At 31.8% G+C, this 22112-nt stretch overlaps 1 protein-coding gene across 1 annotated transcript; it reads right to left on the minus strand.

Annotated features, from left to right (window-relative positions):
• Positions 1–163: 163 nt before the first annotated feature.
• Positions 164–21603, minus strand: LOC129909705 (myrosinase 1-like). The gene is made up of 8 exons (XM_055986779.1): positions 21558–21603; positions 1900–2066; positions 1554–1811; positions 1192–1461; positions 790–1130; positions 614–716; positions 439–542; positions 164–355 (listed from the first exon to the last, which is right to left on the minus strand). Exons 1-8 carry the CDS (start codon positions 21601–21603, stop codon positions 235–237), a joined length of 1410 nt encoding a protein of 469 aa, XP_055842754.1. The 3' UTR covers positions 164–234.
• Positions 21604–22112: the final 509 nt, after the last annotated feature.

Here is a 22112-nt window from a genome sequence, read left to right on the forward strand (position 1 = left end):
TCACAATATTTAATATTGTGTCTTCGACAAGTTATAAAATTTTAGGCATCTTGCGAAACATACGAGTAATGATATAATTAATTAAGAAAGTAACTTTTTGCTCCTCGTAACTGAAGTGAATACTCCAAATTAGGAACACTCTTCAAATATTTTTTTTTCCAATGTATTTTTTTTATAAAACCATAATTATTGTTTGCTATAGAAATAAAATTAACAAATTGAATTTTACAATATTCAAAATTTATAAGGAACTGATTTTGATTTAATCACTTTTTTGTAAAACTCGGCCGATTTCTTGGGTGTACGTTCTTTATTTGGACTTGTCATATTCACAGCATAGAAACCAAACTTTTGTCTAAAATAAAAAAAAAAACAGAATTGAAAAAAAAATCTTATTACATTTTGATATTAGGTTTCAAAATAAAAAAAAATACTCACGTATATCCGCTTGTAAATTCAAAAGAATCCATCAAACTCCACGGGGCATAAGAAGTAACATTACAGCCATCATTAATAGCATTCACTACAGCCTGCAAATGATTCTGAAATATAAAACAAAACGCAATTTTGTATTTTGTTCTTTTTCGTAAAATACCAATAATTTAGTGTTTACCCTATGATACTCAATACGCATATAATCATCATTTCCACCAGTATCCGACCAACCGTTTTCTAAAATCTTTACCTCTACATTGTCATATGTATCTCGAATATATCTTTTTGATAACAAAATAAACAAAAAGAAAAATTAAAAATCCCTTGAATAATTCTTTTTGTTTTAAATTTTACTTTAAAAGATCTTCCAATCCTTGAGGAACAAAATGAAGCCAAACAGATTCTGCGCGCGGGCAATTTTCAAACATAGAAGTTGCAAAGTTGGTATCTCTCTCATCAATCATCATTGAATCTTCATCAACTTGTCCAGTTAAAGGTTCAATTTGCCAGGCCGTATAATAGTTTAGTGCCAAAAAGTCTGATGAACCTTTAATAACTGATGACCAATATTTGCCAAGGCTTGGAAGACGTGACCTTTTTCTGCCCTCTGCCAGACTCTTTTGTTCAATTTCTTTCAATACATGTGGAGGAAAATCACCAGATTTGCTTAAAACAGGGTGCCCCACGACTCCGAACTAAAAGTATTCATCATTCAGTTATAGTTGGAAAAATTCATTTAGGTACAAAAAAACCTACTTCAAAATCCATTGCACGAGCAACTTCATCTGTATTATTCGCCTTAGAGTAAAGAAAATTTATATTACTAGGAAGCCCAATTCGTCCACGTTGTTTTTCATAGAACTTCTCTCGATACATGCGATAAGTTGCACCATGTGACTTAAGGATATTGGTTAAGCACAAATAATCTCCAACGCCAGGAGCATTAATCGAAGGTGGTGATACTCCACTTCCATATAATGCTTTACAAAGCTCTTTTGGTTCGTTGATTGTTAACCAGGTTTTGACCTTTTAAAATAAAGCAAATGAAATATTAGCAAAAAAAAAATCGGCAATCAAAAAAATCAAAAATAAAAAAAACCAAACATTGCGAATCTTACCCTATCACCGAATAACTTGAACAATTCTTCTGCATAGTCTAAAAATTGTTCAATGATAAGAGAATTGGTAAAACCACCGAACTTTTGTATTTCGACGGGCAATTCCCAGTGAAACATAGTGACGACTGGTTCAATGCCATTTGCAAGGAGTTTATCGATAACATCGTTGTAGTAATCGATTCCTTTTTGGTTTCTCAAATGAACTGAGCCATTTGGAAAGATTCGTGGCCATGCAATGGAAAATCGATAATGATCAACCTTAAAAAAAGAAAACAATATTTATTTCATTAATATGTATTTATTTATTTATTTCATCAATATGAAAAAAAAAATCTTTTTAACTTACTCCTAGATCCTTTAAAATTTTCAAATCCGAATCGAATAATCGATATGATTCTACCGAATCATCAGCATTTGATCCATCTTTAACTTGGTCAGGGTAATTGTGTGTGTAATCATCCCAAATTGATGGTCCTTTACCATCTGCATTCCAAGCGCCTTCAGTTTGCAAAGCTGATGATGCAATTCCGAATTTAAAATTTTTTGGAAATTTTGAATTTCCTTTTGAAAGAATTGTACAATTTAGAGCGTCGACTGATTTGTCTGGCACAAAAAGTCCAATGATAATAAAAAGTAGTAGCGACGACATTTTTTTGATTTATTAAAAACTAATATGCAGACAAAATTTATTCGGTATTTATATCAAATTTCGATAACTTTGATGGGTAAATAAATAAATTGGATTATCTGTCTGTTTTTAAGATAACGAAACATATACCAGTAGAAAATGGTAAGATCAGGGGCGTACACAGGGTAACGGATGACAAGGCCCCACGGGTGATTAACGTTAGCAAAATAACGAACCTAAAAGATTTAATTTTGGGTCCTAAACAGGGGCCCTAAAACTTAGAAAAAAAAAATAGACATTCAGGCGTATGTATTTATAGGGCTTTGTGTAGACTCGGTCTTTCTTAAAAAGAAAAAGCAAAGGGGCCCTAAATTAAGACTTGCCCCGGTACAACAGGTGAAGGTACGCCTCTGATTAAGATAGGGTTGTTTTCAACGTAAGAACAGCAATTATGATGATCTCTAGATAATAACTTTAAATCAACCGATCTTTGTCTTTGTTCTACTTGAATTTTGAAATTAAATTCACATACAAAAACTGTCAAGTCATTTTTGGGAGAAAGATAACAGCGAGTAAGATTATATCGATTCTTAAATAAAAAGATTCTAATCCTGATACGGGTGTAGTGAGTAGATAAATCAGTGTCTGTTTATAATATTATACATATACCTGCCATAAGTTGAAAAAAATTTAGTATAGATTTCAAATTTTAAATTAGTTAAATGTATAAAAAGTGTGAAAACTAATGAAAGAATCTCTGTCAAGTACGTCCGAAATTGAGCTTAATTGTAAACTGATCGGCATTCTGAAGGTTTTTCAATAACCTGGCTTATTATTATTAACTACTATTCACTTTTTTAAAAATTACCCGACTAATACATGACACTTTCCATGCTAACCTGTGATACTTTTGGGGGCCAACCTGTGATACTCTTGTTGAGCAGTTTTAGTTTTTTACCATGGCAACTTGAAATATTTGTTGGATAAACCCGTGATACTCACAGACCGACGCACAGTGTGACAAATCGCTCATCTAGCGGAATTTAATTAAACAAATCACTTGCAAGAATCTATGCAAAGGCCGGTTTTATGTGAAGCTAATACATTGTACTAAGTAAGTGTGATTAAATTTTTGGGTGGAGATAACGCAAACGAAAAATAACTGATCCTAAAGTTGGAATTTGTGATTTTTTGAGGTAAAATTGAGATTTAAAGGTGCTTTGGTTACTATGGTTTTTTAAGTGTTTTTTTAATTTGTAATTGAATGTTTTGTGTGATTTTTATTAAATATAATACAGGAGCATATCAATTTAAGTAAAATTTCATTTCATATGATGTTCAATACTTTGCTATTTTGCTTAAAAGTTGAAAAATCGTGTTTTTTGGGTTAATTTTTACATTAAATGGAGATAATTTAAAATTATTCCGCATTATTCCATTGAGAATCCATATTAATTTTAAAGCTTGATATATTAGCTTTCCTTTTGCATTTTAAGTGGCTGCGCATAGCTGCGACACCCATACATTTTTTTTTTTTTTTCATTTTCGAACTAGCTTTCCAGAAAAATAACTACTATGGAAAGAATCAAAAAAAAAATTATAAGGATTGTTATGTTAATTTGAAACGTTTTTTGTGTGGATTTTTTTGCCATTAATAGGTGTATTAAATGGTCTCTATTCTTGTTTTCTAAAAATAATTTTCGAAATTTTAAGACGCAAATTCTTGATGTTTGTGTGTCTTAATCTAAAATTTAATTCCCTGCACCACCAGTGCTAACTCAATACTTACAGGGGTATCTAATTTTTGTTTTTTTTCAGGCACCTAAACCTTCCAACTAACTCTATGTGTTAAATTTCAAAGACCGTTTTTGTTAGTTGCACCAAAGTTATCGAAAATACCCAAATAATAAAAATCTGATAAAAAAGTTGTTTCCTTATGTTTCAATTTTCTCAAAAACTAGAAGGCATAGGAACATATGGTTTTTAGTGATTGAAAAAGAATCAATTGAGAGAGTTGGATGTATCAATCAATTTTGTATTGACATCCACAGTCTTTAAAAAAATAGTATTCTATGTGTTTTTTGAAACTTTTTTTTCCCCAAATTTTGACTTTGAAATCGATTATTTCAAAAACTTTTTATTATAATAACTTGATTTAAAAATAACAATTCAGTATACAACGTTAGCTTTTCAAAAAGATATCATTCATAACTGTGAGTGTTGCCGTCATTTTTAAATATTTTTTTCTTTATTTTAAGTAATTTTTTTGAAAATTGCCCCTCCCTCTTAAACGGGGGGAGATCTACTCCCTCTCTGGTAGTACAAAAATGCTTGTATTTACCTCTACAAGAATACGTTAAAATTTTTCACCTTCTGAGTTATCGAACTTTTGCCCAAAAATGACCCCCCATTAAACCTCTTTCGGCTAAAAATATGAAAAACTATTAACAAAATTGTTGCTAAATTTCATTTTGTATATATTTGTTATAAATTCAACAAAAAAAATCCTCGAAAAGTTATAATCTGTGAGCGCTCTTAATTACTATTAATTAAACTAATTACACGTAAAACAGAATAATTTTATATAATTAAGTCACTAGGTCTGGGCTCTACATTACTTTCTATGAGTTCAACTTTCCTTATCGACAAGAGTCAACTATAGATTAAACAAATATAATCTTATTCAATGATGGAATATTGAAATAAAAGAAAAAAATTGCTTTACTTTCATATCCGCTTCTCCATTGTACCTCACTTGGGTAACCCACATACTCTAAGCCCTTTATCCGCATTAAATTGGGTTAGCCGTTAGCCCTCATTACATGGAATATAAAGTTGTCAATGTTTTTTGATGGACAACTTGACGTAGGTATATCAATTTCTAAAGCTGAAATGTTGAAAAAGAACTGTGTCTATCACAAATCAATAACACCCAACATGTCGACATCATCTTAACTTATATAACTCTTCGTCAAACATACAAAGCAAAGCATATGTACCTTTTACCTAATGCTATTACGAAAAAGGTTATATTCGAGCTAAGTGAGAAACATTAAGAATCGACTTCAATAGTTTAATGGTAATCTCTGAGTTTCTTGAAGTTGCAATTGCACTTAAAAAAATATCTTTGAACAGAAATTTTATTTTTCCAAAATCAAAAAAGATAAAATAAAAATAAAGCTAAAATTTGACACCTTTTCGTGAGCATTAGGTAAATAAGATGTAACGGAAGTCTAAAATCAGTCGGTTTTTGAGAGCCAAAAATACGCCGCAACACCGCCGCACCATTATCAAAAATTTCTATTCCACCGCACCACCACACCACACTATAATCAAAAATTGTATTCTCGTACTTATACAAATGTTTTAATAAAATGAAAGCATGCGGCGATGTTGCTGCGAAATTTCCGCCAAACGGCAGTGATGCGGCTTTGATGCGGCGGCCAAGAAATGTTTTTTTTTTTTTCTTTAAAAATTCAATATCTATTTTAACTTGGGGACCTGTTTGTTTATAGCAATTTTTCTCAGTTGTAGGGGTTAACGACTTTATAGCTTCCACGACTTTAACTACAAACGTTGGTACTACATCAAAACCATCATCGCTACCTCATGCTTCAAATTATGTCACCATAAGTTCTTGTGGTGTCAACACCAATGACTCCTTCATCATAAACAGGTTTTATATGCAGAATTTTGAAATTAAGGTGTCATTTTGTTCAACACCAGTAGAAGGTGGGAAAAGTGGTTATGATGATGATGAAGAACTGAAAAGTTCTATCGATATGGTATGCAACAGCATGAAACACTCAAGTGAAATGTCATTTACAAAACGTACGATTGAGAGTAGTTTCATACAAATCCAGGCAATGTGTTTTTTTTTTTATGGGGAATATGAAAGCGTAGAAGGTTATGAGGAAAAGTGGGTGTTTCTGTCGCCTGGTCATAAATATCGCCAATTCACATTCGAGGAAAGCTAATGAGAATTCATTTAAAAGGTATAAATGCAAGGTAAATGACAGGCGTCTGTCGATAACTGCCAAATGCATTGAAGCGAATTCTATATTCAATTTGATTGTGTAAAATGAAAAATTGGCTCCAAATTGAGAGTCAATCCTCATTGAAAACTTTAACCTATTAAACAATTGTAACTTATCAAACACTGTTCAAAAACTATATTTTTGCATGTAGGCTATAGGTTTTTGGATTTAAAGACAATCACTATAAATCCAAAATTTCCCACTAACCTTCCATTTTTATTGTGATACATACAATGGAATCGATTTCTTGTTCCCAAAGTCTTTTCTTAAAAAAAAAAACAAGAAACAAGAAAAAACTGCTAAGCTTCGTTTATCCTTTTAAAGAGGGATATACTGGCAAAATAGTTCAATGTTCTTCAAAACTCTTCAAAAAAAGAATGAAATCCTTCAACTCAAATAAAGTTTCGTAAGCTTTTCTATATCCTACCTCACACAATTTAAAATAAAAACAAAAAAATAAGTTTCAAAACAAAAAAAAAAAAAAACAATTTCTTACGTCTTCGAAGAAGGAGTACCTACAAAAAAGTTTTAAATGTTTGCAGTCCTCTTATTAACGACTCATTTCATGTTTATTGCCAAATCCTAGATATTGCAATTTCTGCTTTTTCTTGGAGCAAGGCAAGAAAAAAAAACAACAACAATCAATATTATTTGGCGGGTAAATCTTTTTTTTTTTTTCTTTTTAACAGTCTGAACCTTAAGACGATATTTTCCTCTGCTATCATTTTGGTTTCTGTTTACATCACGTAGCACGTAGGTAGGCGGTTTTGTTCGTGTCGACTTTGAGTTTTCAAATCTTCGATAATTGTTTCATTGCGATTCTTCTTTGTTCTTCTATTTCGGGTGGAAATTTTGTGTTGAAGTGCAAATATTGGATACGTGGGTAGACATTAGACAAGGTGATTCGTTAAATTGTGATACAAGTCTTGGGTTTGTGTAAAAAGAAATTTTAATACATTCTAAAAAAAATCTCTTCTCTATTGGTAAGGAGACTTCTGTAAAATACTGGAGTTATCTTTGATTTACCGCAGTTTTAGCTGCAATTGAATTCGATTTACCACTTTCGCATGATCTGTATCAGTTTCAATTGCGTTTTAGCAGATTCGCAATGTCTTTATCAGTTTCGGTTGCGGTTTATAAGCTTCGCATGCTCTTAATTGCGATTTAACCAACTTGCTATTTTTTCACTTTTTTCAATTGCGATTTACATGCTCGCATGCTCCTTATCTACTTCAGTTCCGATTAACCAGCTTAACAACTTTGCAATTAAGGAGATTTAGCTGCTATTTACGAACCTCGCATGCTATTTACTTCTTTCGTTTGCGATTTATTAGCTTCACATGCACTATTAGTTTCGCCTTCTATTTGTCTGTTTTTGCTTTTATTTACTAACTTCTCATGCTATTCACTAGTTTCAATTGCGATTTGTTAGTTCCAATTGCGATTTAGCAGCTTCTCATGCTTTTTACAGTTACGGTTACAATTTACCAGCTTCACATGCTATTCACTTGTTTCGATTGCGATTTATCAGTTGCAATTGTGATCTAGCAGCTTCGCATGTTATTTATCACTTTCGGTTGCGATTTATCAGCTTCGCATGTTCTTAAACAGTTTCATTTGTGATTTACCACCTTTGCATGCTATTTACTAGTTTCCATTGTGATTCACCAGCTTCGCATAATGTTTATTCAGTTGCAATTAACCAGTGTCAGCTCCGATTTATCAATTTCGCAAAATATTCACTAGTTTTGATTGCGATTTATCAGACTCACATTCTCTATACCTATTGATTTCGGTTTCGATTTGCCAGTTTCAGATGCAATACCTTCGCATGCTATTTACAAGTTTCAATTGCGATTAAGCAGCTTCGAATGTTATTTATCTCTTTCTGTTGCGATTTACTAGCTTCGCATGCTCCTAATCAGTTTCATTTGTGATTTACCAACTTTGCATGCTATCCACTAGTTTATACTGTGATTTACCTGATTCGCATGATCTTTATAAGTTTCAGCTCCGTGTTAAAAAATTTCGGATTCTATTCACTAGTGTTAAATACGATTTAGCAGCTCCGCATTCTCTGTACCTATTAGGTTCATTTTCAATTTACCAGTTTCAGCTGCGATTTAGGTACCAACCTCGCATTCTATTATCTGCTTTCGATTGCGATTTCTCAGTTTCAATTGCGATTAAGCAGCTTCGAATGGTTTTTAATTAGTTTTGCTTGCGATTTATTAGTTTCAGTTGCGATTTACCAGTTTTAGCTCGGATTTATGAATTTCGCATTCTATTCACTAGTTTCGATTGTGGTTTAGCAGCTTCGAATGTCATTTATTAATTTCGGTTGTGTTTTACCAGTTTTGGCTGCCTTTACCAGCTTCTTAAGTGATCAAGGGGCACGGTAGTGCCCAGCCAAGTTCTCTAGCAACTTTGGCACTACACCCTTATTTACAGGAAACAACTCAGGCCATTTTCGACCCCCCTCTAACTTCCACACCAAAGATGCTAGAAAATTTCAAACTCGCTACATTTATTGAACTTGTCAAAACCAAACTCCTCACAAAATTTCAGCCTTTTACGATGAGTAGTTTCTGAGATATAGGGCTTCAAAAATCGCAAAAACCGTAACTGACTGACTGACTGACTCACTCACTCACTGACAGATCATCAAAATTATGGAGAACTTCCCGTTAACGTAGAAACTTGAAATTTTACACGGTAATAGGGCTTGTGGTGTATACAAAGGGAAAAATCGAAAATTTGAGATTTTCAATTCAGGGGGCGTGGCATCCGCCCATTTCCGCTGAATCATCATCAAATATTATAGAGCACTTCTGATTATCGTAAAATCTTGAAATTTGGTAGAATGGTAGAGCTGGTAGTTTATACAAAGGAAAAAATTTAAAATTTGAGAATTTCAGCCAGGGGGCGTGGCAACCGCCCATTTCCGCTGAATTTTGATTAAATATAAAAGAGCACTTCTGATTATCGTAGAATCTTGAAATTTGGTAGAATGGTAGAGATGGTAGTTTATACAAAGCAAAAAATTTAAAAATTGAGAATTTCAGCCAGGGGGCGTGGCAACCGCCCATTTTCACTGAATTTTCATCAAATATAGAGATTTTCAATTCTACATTCTACCTTGCAAAAAGTAGTGAAATCACAACAAAAACATTACTGTTAAAAAAGGAGCCAAGTTCTCCTATGTTGAAATTATGCTGGCACAAAAAGTACTGAGATGTAAAAGTGTACCAAGTTCTAAAGTTTGGGTTCAAATTCTTACCAATAAAATTTTGATTGTTTACTTGGCAATTTTTGAAATAACTTTAAAAATCGGTAATTAAAAGAAAAATTGTCAAGAGAACAATCAAAATTTTATTGATACGAATTTGAACACAAACTTTAGAACTTGGTACACTTTTACATCTCAGTACTTTTTGTGCCAGCATAATTTCAACATAGGAGAACTTGGCTCCTTTTTTAACAGTAATGTTTTTGTTGTGATTTATTCCTTTGGCTCCAGATATCAGTTTCAGTTGCAATTTGCCAGTTTCGTATGCATTTTACTAGCTCGGCTGCGATGTATAAGCTTCGCATGCTCTTTATTAATAATTTCGGATGCGATATACCAGCTTCGCATTCTATTTTCTAGTTTCGATTTGGATTTCCTAGTTTCTGTTGTGACCAATAAGCTTTGTATGTTTCGTTTGCAATAGTTTCGGTTGCGATTCACAAGTTGCGGTTCCGATTTAAAAGCTTCGGGTGGTGGAAGAGCAAGTGGACGGGAACGTTGGACATACAATAACGAGAGAATCGAAGTCGTTAATGAATACAAATATTTAGGAGTCTATATTACGAAAAATAATAGTATGGAGAGACATCTCAAAGAAAAATTACAAAAAGCAAAAACCACAATAAACATTGCATGGAGCAACATTTTTAATAATAAACATATAGCCCACAGCAGCAAATACAAAATATTTGAATCAGTAACTGAGTCAACATTGTTGTATGCAGCGCAAGTGTGGGGAGGTAAGAAATATGAAACCGCGGAGAAACTCCTTCGTTATTATATTAAAAGGATATTTCGGCTACCACATAATGCACCAAATTACATGATAATGCTAGAAACTGGTATCTCTCCTCTATTTATCAAAACCTTAAAATTGCAAGTTGACTACATATGTAATGTCCTTGAATTGACAGATGAACGTCTCCCAAAAAGAGCAGCACTGCAAGCTATAAATAGTAGATCTGGTTGGTTTCAAAAGTGGTTGGAGTTAGCTGAAGAGTGTAATATAGATCTTGGACGCCCGAATGGGAACTCAAGTTGGAAAGCATCCTTGTATCAACTAATTTCTGTGATAGATGAAAGATTGAGACTGAAGTTCTCAACGGAAGCGGAAGAATCCATCTACAGGTTGATATACAGTAAGCTAGACCACAACCTCAAAGAAAAGAATTACTTCAGTGATGATTACACGACGGATCAAATATCAATGATGTTCAGATTACGAGGTGAGCTCCTCAGCCTCAACTACATCCCCCACCGTGATGATTTGCCCATATTGTGCGAAATGTGCAATATGGGAGAAAGAGAAGATATTTATCATTTTATCGGTAGATGTCCTGTTCTGCGAGAAACAAGGAGATGTATTTTTGGAAGTGATTTCCTATCCGAAGAGCGTACGAGACAATATCTTGATCAAATAAATGTACCCATATTGTACCAATTTTGCAAAATAGCACTAACTTATAGAAACAGAATTTTAAACGAAAATTTCTAATTAGAATTGTACCTTATTAAATTTTTTAAATGTTCATTTTAGTATAAAGTTGTCATTCAGGCAGACGGCAAAAAAGCCATGCTTTACAGATTTTTAAACTTGTAAAATTAATGTAAATACAATTTATAGAAATAAAGAAATCTTATCTTATCTTATCTATCTACAAGCTTCGCGTGTTATTTTCTAGTTTCGCATTTACCAACTTCGCATTTATAAGGTTTTAATTGCAATTTACGAGATTCGGCTACGATTTACCAATTTTGCATGCTTTTCACTAGTTTTGATTGCGATTCATCCGTTTTTTGCTGCGATTTACCAACTTTTCACCTCTCAGCATGCAAAAAAAAAAACAATTTGAGTCATTTCATTTAAACCAAATCTTTTCATAACTTGAAACTTTAAATTCAACATAACCTGCATACGAATTTAACTAAGAAAATAATTTCCGTTTTAAAATTACCTAATTCCGTCTTCCAAACCACAGGTTCTGAGAATCTCAAATGGGTGTAAGTTTATATACCTACCTCTCAAAATTATATTCTTAATTAGAACACATACCGCACGTTTAATATATTCGCTTGGATTGTGCATGCTAACAATTTGAAGTTAGTTTATACTTATCTAACTTCTCACAGACATGAGACCATGTCGTTATAAACTCACTATCCGCAGAACAATATAAATGTAGTAGCTATTATAGATAGGGTTCTCCATCTCATAACGAGTGTTGTGGCTCGTGTGGTCGTGGATATATTTTACGAGTACTTCATTCATTTATCATAGTTTTACGTTTTACGTTCACGTTCATTAAAAACCCACAAAACACATCATATATTAGTTGCATGTGAGGGTGTTGTAGTCGGTGTTCAATTTCAAACTCGTTTTTTTGTTTTTGCAATTTCATAAATGAGAGTGAAGAGTAACTTTCTAAACAATGCTGCTGATGATGCAAACTCGTCGGCACTACCACTGTCGAAAACTTTTAATTAAAATACACATTCTCTTCAAAATTATATAAATGTAACTCGAAAATAAAAAATGAATAAATGATATGAATAAATCTGTTATAAAATTGGGGGAAATTTTGAAGGGAAAAATTCACCAATTTTTCGATGCAGAAAAAAATAAAAAAGAAATTATTAAAAATTTCTGTTTGAAAAGTTTCAGAGGATAGAGAATGCCCCTTTGAGTTAAACATCAAATAAGCCTACAAATCAGGGTAAATAAAACTGACCCCACCTTGGCTACTTCAGCTCTTATATTACTCGTTTAACTTTTAATAGCCATACAGTTTTATCAAAAACAATAAGTACAGGTAAAATAGGTTTAAAAAAAAATGTATGAAGATTTAAGATAAAACAGGTAAGAAAATACAAAATTCTTAAAAACATTTTTCATGAGAGAGTGTTTTTTATGGGGTTGAGTTATGCGTGAGAATAGTATTATAACAGCTAATATAAATGTTATTTATTTTTAAACTTGGTGAAAACGTTTCTTTTATTATAAGAGCTTAGAATCTCATAAGGAGTGTACAAAATTATCTTGAATTAAAGGGTGTTTTTTTAAGCACTTTCAGAATATGAAATTCACAAATACTAGGACGAAAATGGCACCATAATAAAAATTGTTAATAATATTTCATTTATAGTAGAAACCAGGAATTTAGGCAGTCTATAAAAAAATTTAAGATGAAAGGGTGTTTTTTTGGGAAATAAGGAAAATCCGCTATAAAATCAAGAGTAGGTAAACTTATACGAAATTTATTAAAAATGTTGCCTTTTCCATGGGAAAGTTTTCATAACAAAATTTGTTTCATATTATTTTATACCTATATTTTATATTCCCCAAAAAAATTCTTCACTACATTTTTAAACTTCACCCCCTCCCCCTCGTCGGCGAAAAAACACCCTTCTACCCTATTTTTCCGTACAGATTTTTTTTGATTCATGCTTCTTATCCCAAAAGCAAACTTTTTTCCAAGTTTCATATTTTTTTTATTTGTTGATTTTATGTACTATAATGAAAAACTACTCGGGCAATTTTATTAAACTTCGTGTTAATATGAATTTATCACTTTTTCATTTTAAGACTGGGTTCCCTTTTTCAGCAAAGTCAAATCTCATGTAAAAGCATTTGTGTGTATTAGTGAATGTGTTTCGCTCTCTCGCCATCGAATTCTCTGGTTTTTTACTCTCAGGATGTTGGTTATGGTTTTCATTCATTGTCTCTTTGTGAGATCGCCATCGCACTCACGCGTGCGGGGTGACATGCAAATGGATGTAGGTATTATACTACATAGATCTTTATATGGATATGGTGTTTGTGGGCGAAAACTGGTTTGAAATTCAATATTTTCATGAAAGATTTCTGGAGTGTATACCTATTTATTTTTGAAATGAAAACTTGTTTCCATGTTGCTGTTGTGGATGGCATTTGAGTTTTTTGTGTATCAGAGAAATTTTTTGCATTATAATAATAATTATAGTTGTTCAGCGGAGAAGCAGGTAGAGGATGTGTTATATGGGTGCATTGATATAATATACTTGACAGTATCCTTTGTGTAGTTTGTATAAAAATATGAGTAGATGCGCAGAAGGATTGGTTTTCAGGTTCTTGCTCACTTTTCAGTTGTTCTTCGTTGAGCAATTTTTTATCTCGCACACGCGCGTGCCGGCTGACATGGAAATGTATTTACTTACAATATATAAAATGTTTAGGTTCTTATCTATATGTTGTTTGAGGATGGACTCGATATCAATCCAATTTACTTTCAACACCTTTTTAATAAAGATTTTTTTAGAGTCACCAATGCAATGAACTCAGTTGAATCGATTTTGTTTTTTATTTACCTATACCTACATTATTAGGAAACAAAAATAAAGCAGCATTAATAACACTGGTCAACAAAATTGAACTTTTTTTTGCCACAAGAACCAAGATATACTTTTCTATAGGTTTTTGATATGCTGAACTCGAATCTGAAGTCAAAAAAAATTTGATTGGCCTCCGTTTTTGAGATATAACCGTTATAAAATGCTGAAAAACGTCATTTTGGCTCTTTTCTAGCTTCTGTTTTTATGTGGGGTAATTCATTATAAACAAATTTGTTGCCAATAGCATTTTTCTGATTGCGCATTCGAGTTCAGCAACTCAAAAACCTTTAAAAAAGTATATTTTGGTTCTTGTGGCAAAAAAAAGTTTAATTTGTTTGGCCAGTGCTATTTCTGAGTCAAAGACCACTCCTTAAATTTTCAGATTCAAGAATCTGATTCTGGATTTTTATCAAGATTCACGCATACAAACACACGCACTTTCACACACACTCCTCTGTTTGACATTTGTCTGAACATTTGTTGTTGTTTTATTTTTTTTATACGCACAGATTTCGCACACAATTACAAAACTAGATTTTATATTCTATTTGCAGTGGAAAATCTGAGAATTTTACACAAAAATCTCAAAAGTCAATAGAAAACGACATTACACAATGCAAAGAATTTCGCTGACACCAAAAAAAAAAAACCCAAAAGTGTCAACTCGCAACCGCGGGTGCGATATTATAAACACGAAATGAATTGTTAGAAAAAACCCAAGAGTCAACAAGAACAAAACAACCCTTTTTGAAAACAAAAGATAAAAATAACACTGTGTAACACTCAAAATATACGCGGACGGATACCTATCACGATTTGTAGAGCTAGTTGCACTGATTACGAAACGTTATTTCAAAACTCCATAATCCCCCCCCCCCCCCCCTAAAATCTGGATTTAGGGGCAAAAAACGGTTTTTTGGACCTTCACTCATTGAAAAAATTCTAGTTTCGTCAAATTTGTACCCATTTTAAATTTCTTTATAGTTTTAGATAGAAGACATTTAGACCTTTGTAAAAATGTATAAAACATGTGGTTTGATTAGAACCACCCAGAATTTATAAGCTGACAAAGTTCAAAAATTCCATTTTTTTTTTGTCATTTACCCAACTTCGACATCAATTTAAAGTATATGATTTCATAACAACATGCTGTTTAAAAAATATATTCTTAAATAATCAAATATTCAAATCAAACGAGAAAAATCAGTTCAAAATTGGCTTAGACAAAAAAAAGCTACGATTTAAACCCAGATACAAAAATTCGAACTTTTAGGCATAGAACAAAAATGTTATTTTGCCACGTAGTAGGATAACTTGGGAGCCAGGATTTGTAGAGGAGTTCAATACAAACATTTTTTTATATGGGAGGGAGGTCTATTACCCCCCGTTTAGGTGGGAGAGCCAGTTTTCTAAAAAAAATTATTAAAATAAAAAAAAAATTATTAAAAAACAACGGCAACACTTACAGTAATAAATGATACCAATTCCGAAAGGCAAAATTGTACATTTAATTTTAATTTTTAAATCAATATATTATAACCAATTGTTTTTAAAATAATCGATTTCAAAGTTAAAAATAGGCGAAATATTTTTTTTTTAAACTCATTTTATATTATTTTTGTCCAGACTGTGAATTTTAATAAAAAAAAAATTTAGTAACACAGAAAACTGCCTCAATTGATTCCTTATCGAACAGCGAAAGCTATATCTTTCTAAGTCTTCTAGTTTTTGAGAAAATTGAAAAATAAAAAAAAAATTAAAACAAAAAAATATTTTGAAAAAAAGTAAAATCTGATAAAATAATTTTTCAATTTTCTCAAAAACTAGAAGACATAGAAACATAGAGTTTTCACTGTTCGATAAGGAATCAATTGAGGCAGTTTTCTGCGTGAGTAATTTTTTTTATTAAAATTCACAGTCTGGACAATTTATTACTGTAAGTGTTGCCGTTGTTTTTTAATAATTTTTTTTTTATTTTGATAATAATGTTTTTACAAAACTGCCCCTTTCACCCAGAGAAAAAAATGTTTGTATTGAACTATTCTACAAAAACCTGTTGTCAAATCCTGGCGTCCAAGTTATCCTACTACGTGCCAAAACAACATTTTTGTTCCATACCTAAAAGTTCGAATTTCTGTATCTGGGTTGAAATCGTAAATTTTTTTTTTCTAAGCCAATTTTAAACTGATTTTCATAAAAAATACCTCGTTTGATTTGGAAATAAATATTATTTAAGAATATATTTTTAAAACAGCATGTTGTTGTGAAAATATATACTTTAATTTGATGTCGAAGTTGGATAAATGACGATAAAAATAGAATTTTTGAACTTTGACAGCTTATAAATTTTAGGTGGTTTAACCGAGTTACATGTTTTATACATTTTATATTTATCTTCTATCAGAAACTGTAAAAAAAAATCTAAAATGGGTAAATTTGACGAAGCTAGATTTTTTTCAATGGCTGAAGGTAAAAAAAAACGTTTTTGGCCCCTAACTGCATATTTTCGTATCGCGATTTCACTATCACACTTATTTTATACTTGTCTGCACCTCATACTTTGAATATGTATAGGTACTCGTAAATTAATTGCTCATTAAATAAATCGATCCGACATAATATTGAGAATTTTACAAGCATGTTCTTTGTCCATGCTCCATGCACAACAGAGTCATTATTTGGTTTAAAATATTTCATCCACGAGATGGATATTGGCACTGTCCTGGAATAACAATTGGATCAAGGAACAAGAAATATACCATTCACACTGACACTTTATGTGTATTTCGCCCTCAGAATGGCCATCCATGACAGTTCTTTGAGATTAAAACAAAAATTCCGCACTCATTAACCCATGGTTCACATAAAATTAATGGAAAAACCGACCACCAACCAAGGCTCAACATAATGTACAATTGTTTGTTTACGACGTAAAAGGACGACGACGAAAAAGGACAACAAAAAAAGGACACTGGTAAAATGTTTAACAATTTGAAGAAAATTCTCTCTGATTGATATCCCTCGAGCTATTTTCAGTGTGAATGGTGGATACAATCTGCTTCTGCAGCGCATTGTAACTCAAAAAGTTTTCCATTTCCAAAAACTCAATATATAGGTAGATTATACTACTCTACAACAGTAGAAATGCAAAACTTTTTTGAAGGGTTTTTTTTTTTTGGGGGATAGAATGGGGGAAGTGGCAACAAAATGTTAATCAATTTGCTGCTCTCTGTGTAACCAGGGTGATTGGTCTATGATGGCCAATTAGTTACAGAGTAGTTGTTAGTAGGTTCATTAGTTTGTCTCTTTTTCCCATGAATGTGGACTTTTTTTTTGTTCTACCAAAAAAATCAATTTTCTAGAACAGTATTTGGATGAAGGTGGGTAAAGACCATTTAGAATATTGGATTGAATTAGAAATGTGTTTATTATAGAAAATTTCCAATTAGTATAAAACAAATGGTATTTTTGGGATAGTCCCGCGTTTTTCCTTTTGAATTGGCAACGGTTTGGCAAAAGTTTTGCCAATCTATTTGTCTTTTAATGGAAAAGTAATTAGTGACAGGTAATATTGTTGATATACAATACATATTCTGAGTAAACATTTATGTTGGGGAATTAATAGTGAGATAGATTGATTAATACCCTGAAATATTGTATGGTAAAAGAAATTTAAGTAATTTTTGTTAGTTATACTAACGTTCAATATTATAATTGCCAAGTTAGGAAGTAGAAAATAGAAAAATTTTATGTGAAATTTGTTGGATTATTGTTTGAACGTCAGAAGCGTAAAATGTATACATTTTAATAAATGTTTGAACGCACAACGCAAACTATCCCTGAAAATGGAGAAAAGAAGAGAATCTTCTTGAATAATCGAACTTCGAATTTCGGTTAAAATAAAACAATTTTTAGAACACGGAGCAATGAATTTTCTTGAAACTTTGTTATAAATCGATTAATATATTTCTTTTAAAGTGGTATACCAAATTTTTTGACTTGCTCAATAGCCAAGTTGTATAATTGAATCGTAAGTTGTAAGAACGGAATAAGTCCATTTTGCAAAATTGTTGGGAAAACGCAAAATAATGAATAGCTTCTGTATTTTACTGTTTTCAAATGTTTGACCTTCAGATAAAATGTAGATTATGTAGATTTGAGTAGAATGAGACAAAAATTTTATTTCTATCGGTTTCTGGTAGACAGAAGACAGGTATAACGGTTTAAAAACGTTGGACTTATTCCGTTCTTACAACTTACGGTTTGAAATTTCACCCAAAAGCCAAATTTTGAATGAAATAAACATATCATATCATATTGATAGCAATCGATTTACTATTGATTGAGTTTGAGTAATCAAAACAAAAAAGTGTTATACATAGTAAAACAAAAATGTTTGTTGTGGTCTATTTTTTACTTGAGTAAAACAAAAAAAATGGGGAAATAAAGATAGGTTCGAATGGTCATTCTTTGGTTAATTGCCAATGAAAAAACTTTGTGAGCCCATTATTTTCAAGGAAATTTAGTCTTCTGTTTTTTTTTAGAGCAATGCATATGACAATCTTAGCCCGAAAAAAAATACCGTTAAAAAAGCAAAAAACTCAAAAAATCGCTTTTCTTGAATTTTGTTCATGTTTTTTTGGACTGTTTTGGTATGGAATTTTTTTTTAGTTTTTATAAAACACTAGCTGACCCGGCAGACTTCGTTACGCCTCTTCGGCTATTTACTTCCAATTTTGGAGTGTGTCAATCTTTTCCAAAAAAAAAATCGGGTCACAACATCAAATATAGTATAAAGCTGTCGAACTACGGCATACGTTCGTTAACGTATTGACGCCTTATGTCTCTATCATTTTCTTCTGATTAAGTAGAGAGAGAGCAATAGTCAAAACGTTAACGAACGTTTGCCGTAGTTCGACCCCAGATCTTTATAAATAAAAGAATGTGTTCTTTCGAGTTCTATTGATCGCATTATCAAGGTTGATGTTTGTAGGCTTAAAGTTTCTATATTTGGAATATGAAATATTACGAATTTAGGCTATTCATATGATTTGGAAAGCTAACTTTTTTGAACCCCTTGAAAACAACATAAAGCCAGTACTTGAAAAAATCGTTCAAAAAAAATTTGGAGTGGACCATGCTAACCATTTATGGTATGGAAATAGATTTTGACCGATTCTTAGACTTACCCGATGTACCCACAAAATTTCATAAAAATCGTTCCAAAAATATGTAAAAAAAAATAATAATGTCAGAAAAACTATTTGCGCATGTATTTTACTTTGAATTTATGAACACTTTTTCTGATTTGCGTCATTTGTCAAAAATTTTAAGTTGCAATTCAACCTCTTCTGCAAAATTAGCAATATATTATCTTAATTCCATCCTTTAAGAAAAAAAAACTTTTTTTTAAACATTTCTGTCAATATTTATAAATTTATTATATGAAGAAATTCGCGGCTATTTTTGTTATTTTGACCTGAACTTTGAATTTCCAATTAATATTTTGACAGAATTGAGAAACAAAGAAAAGCTGTATCATCTTTTACGTCATGTTCCTTCTTTTTTTAAGTTTAAATTCATTGCGCATGAGAATTTTTTCATTTGCACATTTGCGCTGCAAATATTTGCTTTTTACATTTATGAACACCTGACATTTGTCATTTGCATTAATGAAAGCTTTGCATTCGCCAGACTTGCGCAACCATGCATTTATGAAAGCGCTCTATGTTTTATTTACGATTTCCACCCTCTCATTTAATAGCAATCTGCGGTACTATCTTCTCTTATAACCCATTCAAAGTTTTCTAAAATCAAAACTCGTGAACGTCTTAGTTAAGACATAATCAATACCCTGAAATCCTGGATTTATTCTGTCCTTCAAACTTATAACATTTTTCAACTCCTGTAACTTCGACACCCAAAATAATTTTTTTGTTTTTTTTTTTCAACTTGGAAGTTGAAATTTGCATCAAAAAGTCAATTTCGGAAAATAGTGGACTTATTCCGTTCTTACAACTGACGATTCAATTGGTTTCGAGGTTTTAATCAAAACTAACATTACGATGACAAGGAAGTCAAAAAATGGGTCTATTCATGACGAAGATCGGTGTCTATGCGTTGGTTCCACATAGGAATAGTTACACCAAAAACTGTCAAAAATTCAATATTTTAAAATGCAAAATCAAAAAGTAAAAATTTGGCTTAGCGCATCCTTAATATACATACATCATACATGTGTCACTTCACGCAGCTTTTTTTTCTTCTTCATTGTGTGTTTTGATAAACTGAGTTCAAAATTAACGAAATTTTATCAAAATTTTAATTTTTCTATTTCGTGTGAAAAAAAGCACTCATACGCCCCATACAACTGTTTTTTTTTTATGATTAGTTATTACAACGTTATTAAACTGTTTATAGTGATATTTTTTTATTTTTGTGATAATTAAATTATACTTGGATATTTAATGCAGCAAAAATGTGAGCTGGTAATGGATCGAGAGGTAGAAAACAAGGCAAAAAGTCACGTTAAGCATTTGTATGTGTTCATATCGTGAATTAATACGTTTTGTGTATAAAAATACGAGTATTTGCCAAATTAAATAAAAACCAATTAGAAACTGTTATTTAATAGTAACTAAAAATAAATACGAAAAAAAAATTTTTGTACAGGTTTTTAACTAGAACGATCATCGATTTTTGTCACTCCCATTTTAAAATCTTAAAGCTTCTTTTTTCATCAATAAATGAAGCTAAGTAGGTTTTTAACTATGGGTTGTCCTTTTTTACTCAGAAAGAAGGAAGACGAATTCTGTAAGTGTACTTTACCTACTCATCAACATTTCAACTTCTCCCTTAAATGACTGTTTATTCAACTTTCGTACTCATCATTTAGGAAATCAGAACTTGTTGCACGAAAGTATAAATAATTTTTAGGTCAACCAATTACATTGAAGTAGGTATATCACCCACTTTCTTGAAGAGAGAAAACTTACATTTTCCCAAAACAAATAAAATGAAAAAAAAAAAAAAACACCCCATCAAGGAAGGAAGTAAACGAAACCTCTTTAAGGAAACTCTTCATATAAATATTCTTGAGTATATTTACATTTGGTTTATGTAAACAAACTATTTTTAAGTAAACTATTGAATTCAACAAGTTGACCTGTTTACATTTCGTCCGTTTCAGTTTTTTTTTTTTGTGTAGTCTTCAGAAATGTAGACATTTTCAGAAGTGAGAACAAACATTAATTGACCAAGTGGAAATTTGTGCCTGAATAATAACGAATAGATTTCAGTCATAATAAATCTAGATGATTGAGTTTAATATGTCAACACTGTCCAATGTTCTAATAATATTTGTCAAAATATGGTAAAATGTTAGATTAACATTTTTTGAATAAAGGAAACCAAAAACTGTCAATAAGCCCATTCATCAAAATGATTTTGACATTTTTCTAGTTTAAACCAGGTGAACTAAAGGGATAATGTGACAGCTAATGTCGCCAAATAAAAACCTCAAACAAATGGAACAACATCTAAAACTAAACTCTAAAAGGGGGAAACGAAAACCTCTCTATTTTATAGTTCAAAACCCCATCAGAAGTCAATCATCAAAATTCCGTAACGTAACAAACAATGAAAGATATACTCTGATTTCTTTTGTGTCATTGAAAACTTACTACAGTCATTGACAGTTCCATCATCGACATCATCATCCTCTTCCATCAAGAGAACATAGCTCAAAAAACATTCTACCACATTGCTTTTCGACATCAATGATGATGTTGTTATATATATGAGCTGTGTGGAAAGTTAGGGGGCTGACAAAAATAGCCATCTCCCTTAGCGCGCTTTCATGTTGTGTGGCCTTATAGAGAGAATCTCCGAACCATTACACGGCTTACAAGTTATAAAACCAAAACAGCAACATCATGCTCCATTTCATTGTGGAGTTTTTCGGGGGTGTTATGTTGCTATACTTTTAGTCTTTCCAATATCATACACAGGAGCAGGCAGTATTGTAAAGGAAGGTAATAAATCTTCCATGTTCTCTCTGACATCGAATTGGAAGGTAGGTCGGTATAATGTAAATTTGGGGTGAGGGTGTGTAGATACTTCAGGCACTTCATTTTTGGACATCCCTTCAAACATGATTATCTGAGGATGACAACAGGACAAATCCATCATCAATTTGGTCATATAAATTCATCAAAAATGTTTTACGATTTTGAATT

This window comes from Episyrphus balteatus, chromosome 2 (genome assembly GCF_945859705.1).
Source record: "Episyrphus balteatus chromosome 2, idEpiBalt1.1, whole genome shotgun sequence".
Lineage (NCBI taxonomy): Eukaryota > Metazoa > Arthropoda > Insecta > Diptera > Syrphidae > Episyrphus > Episyrphus balteatus.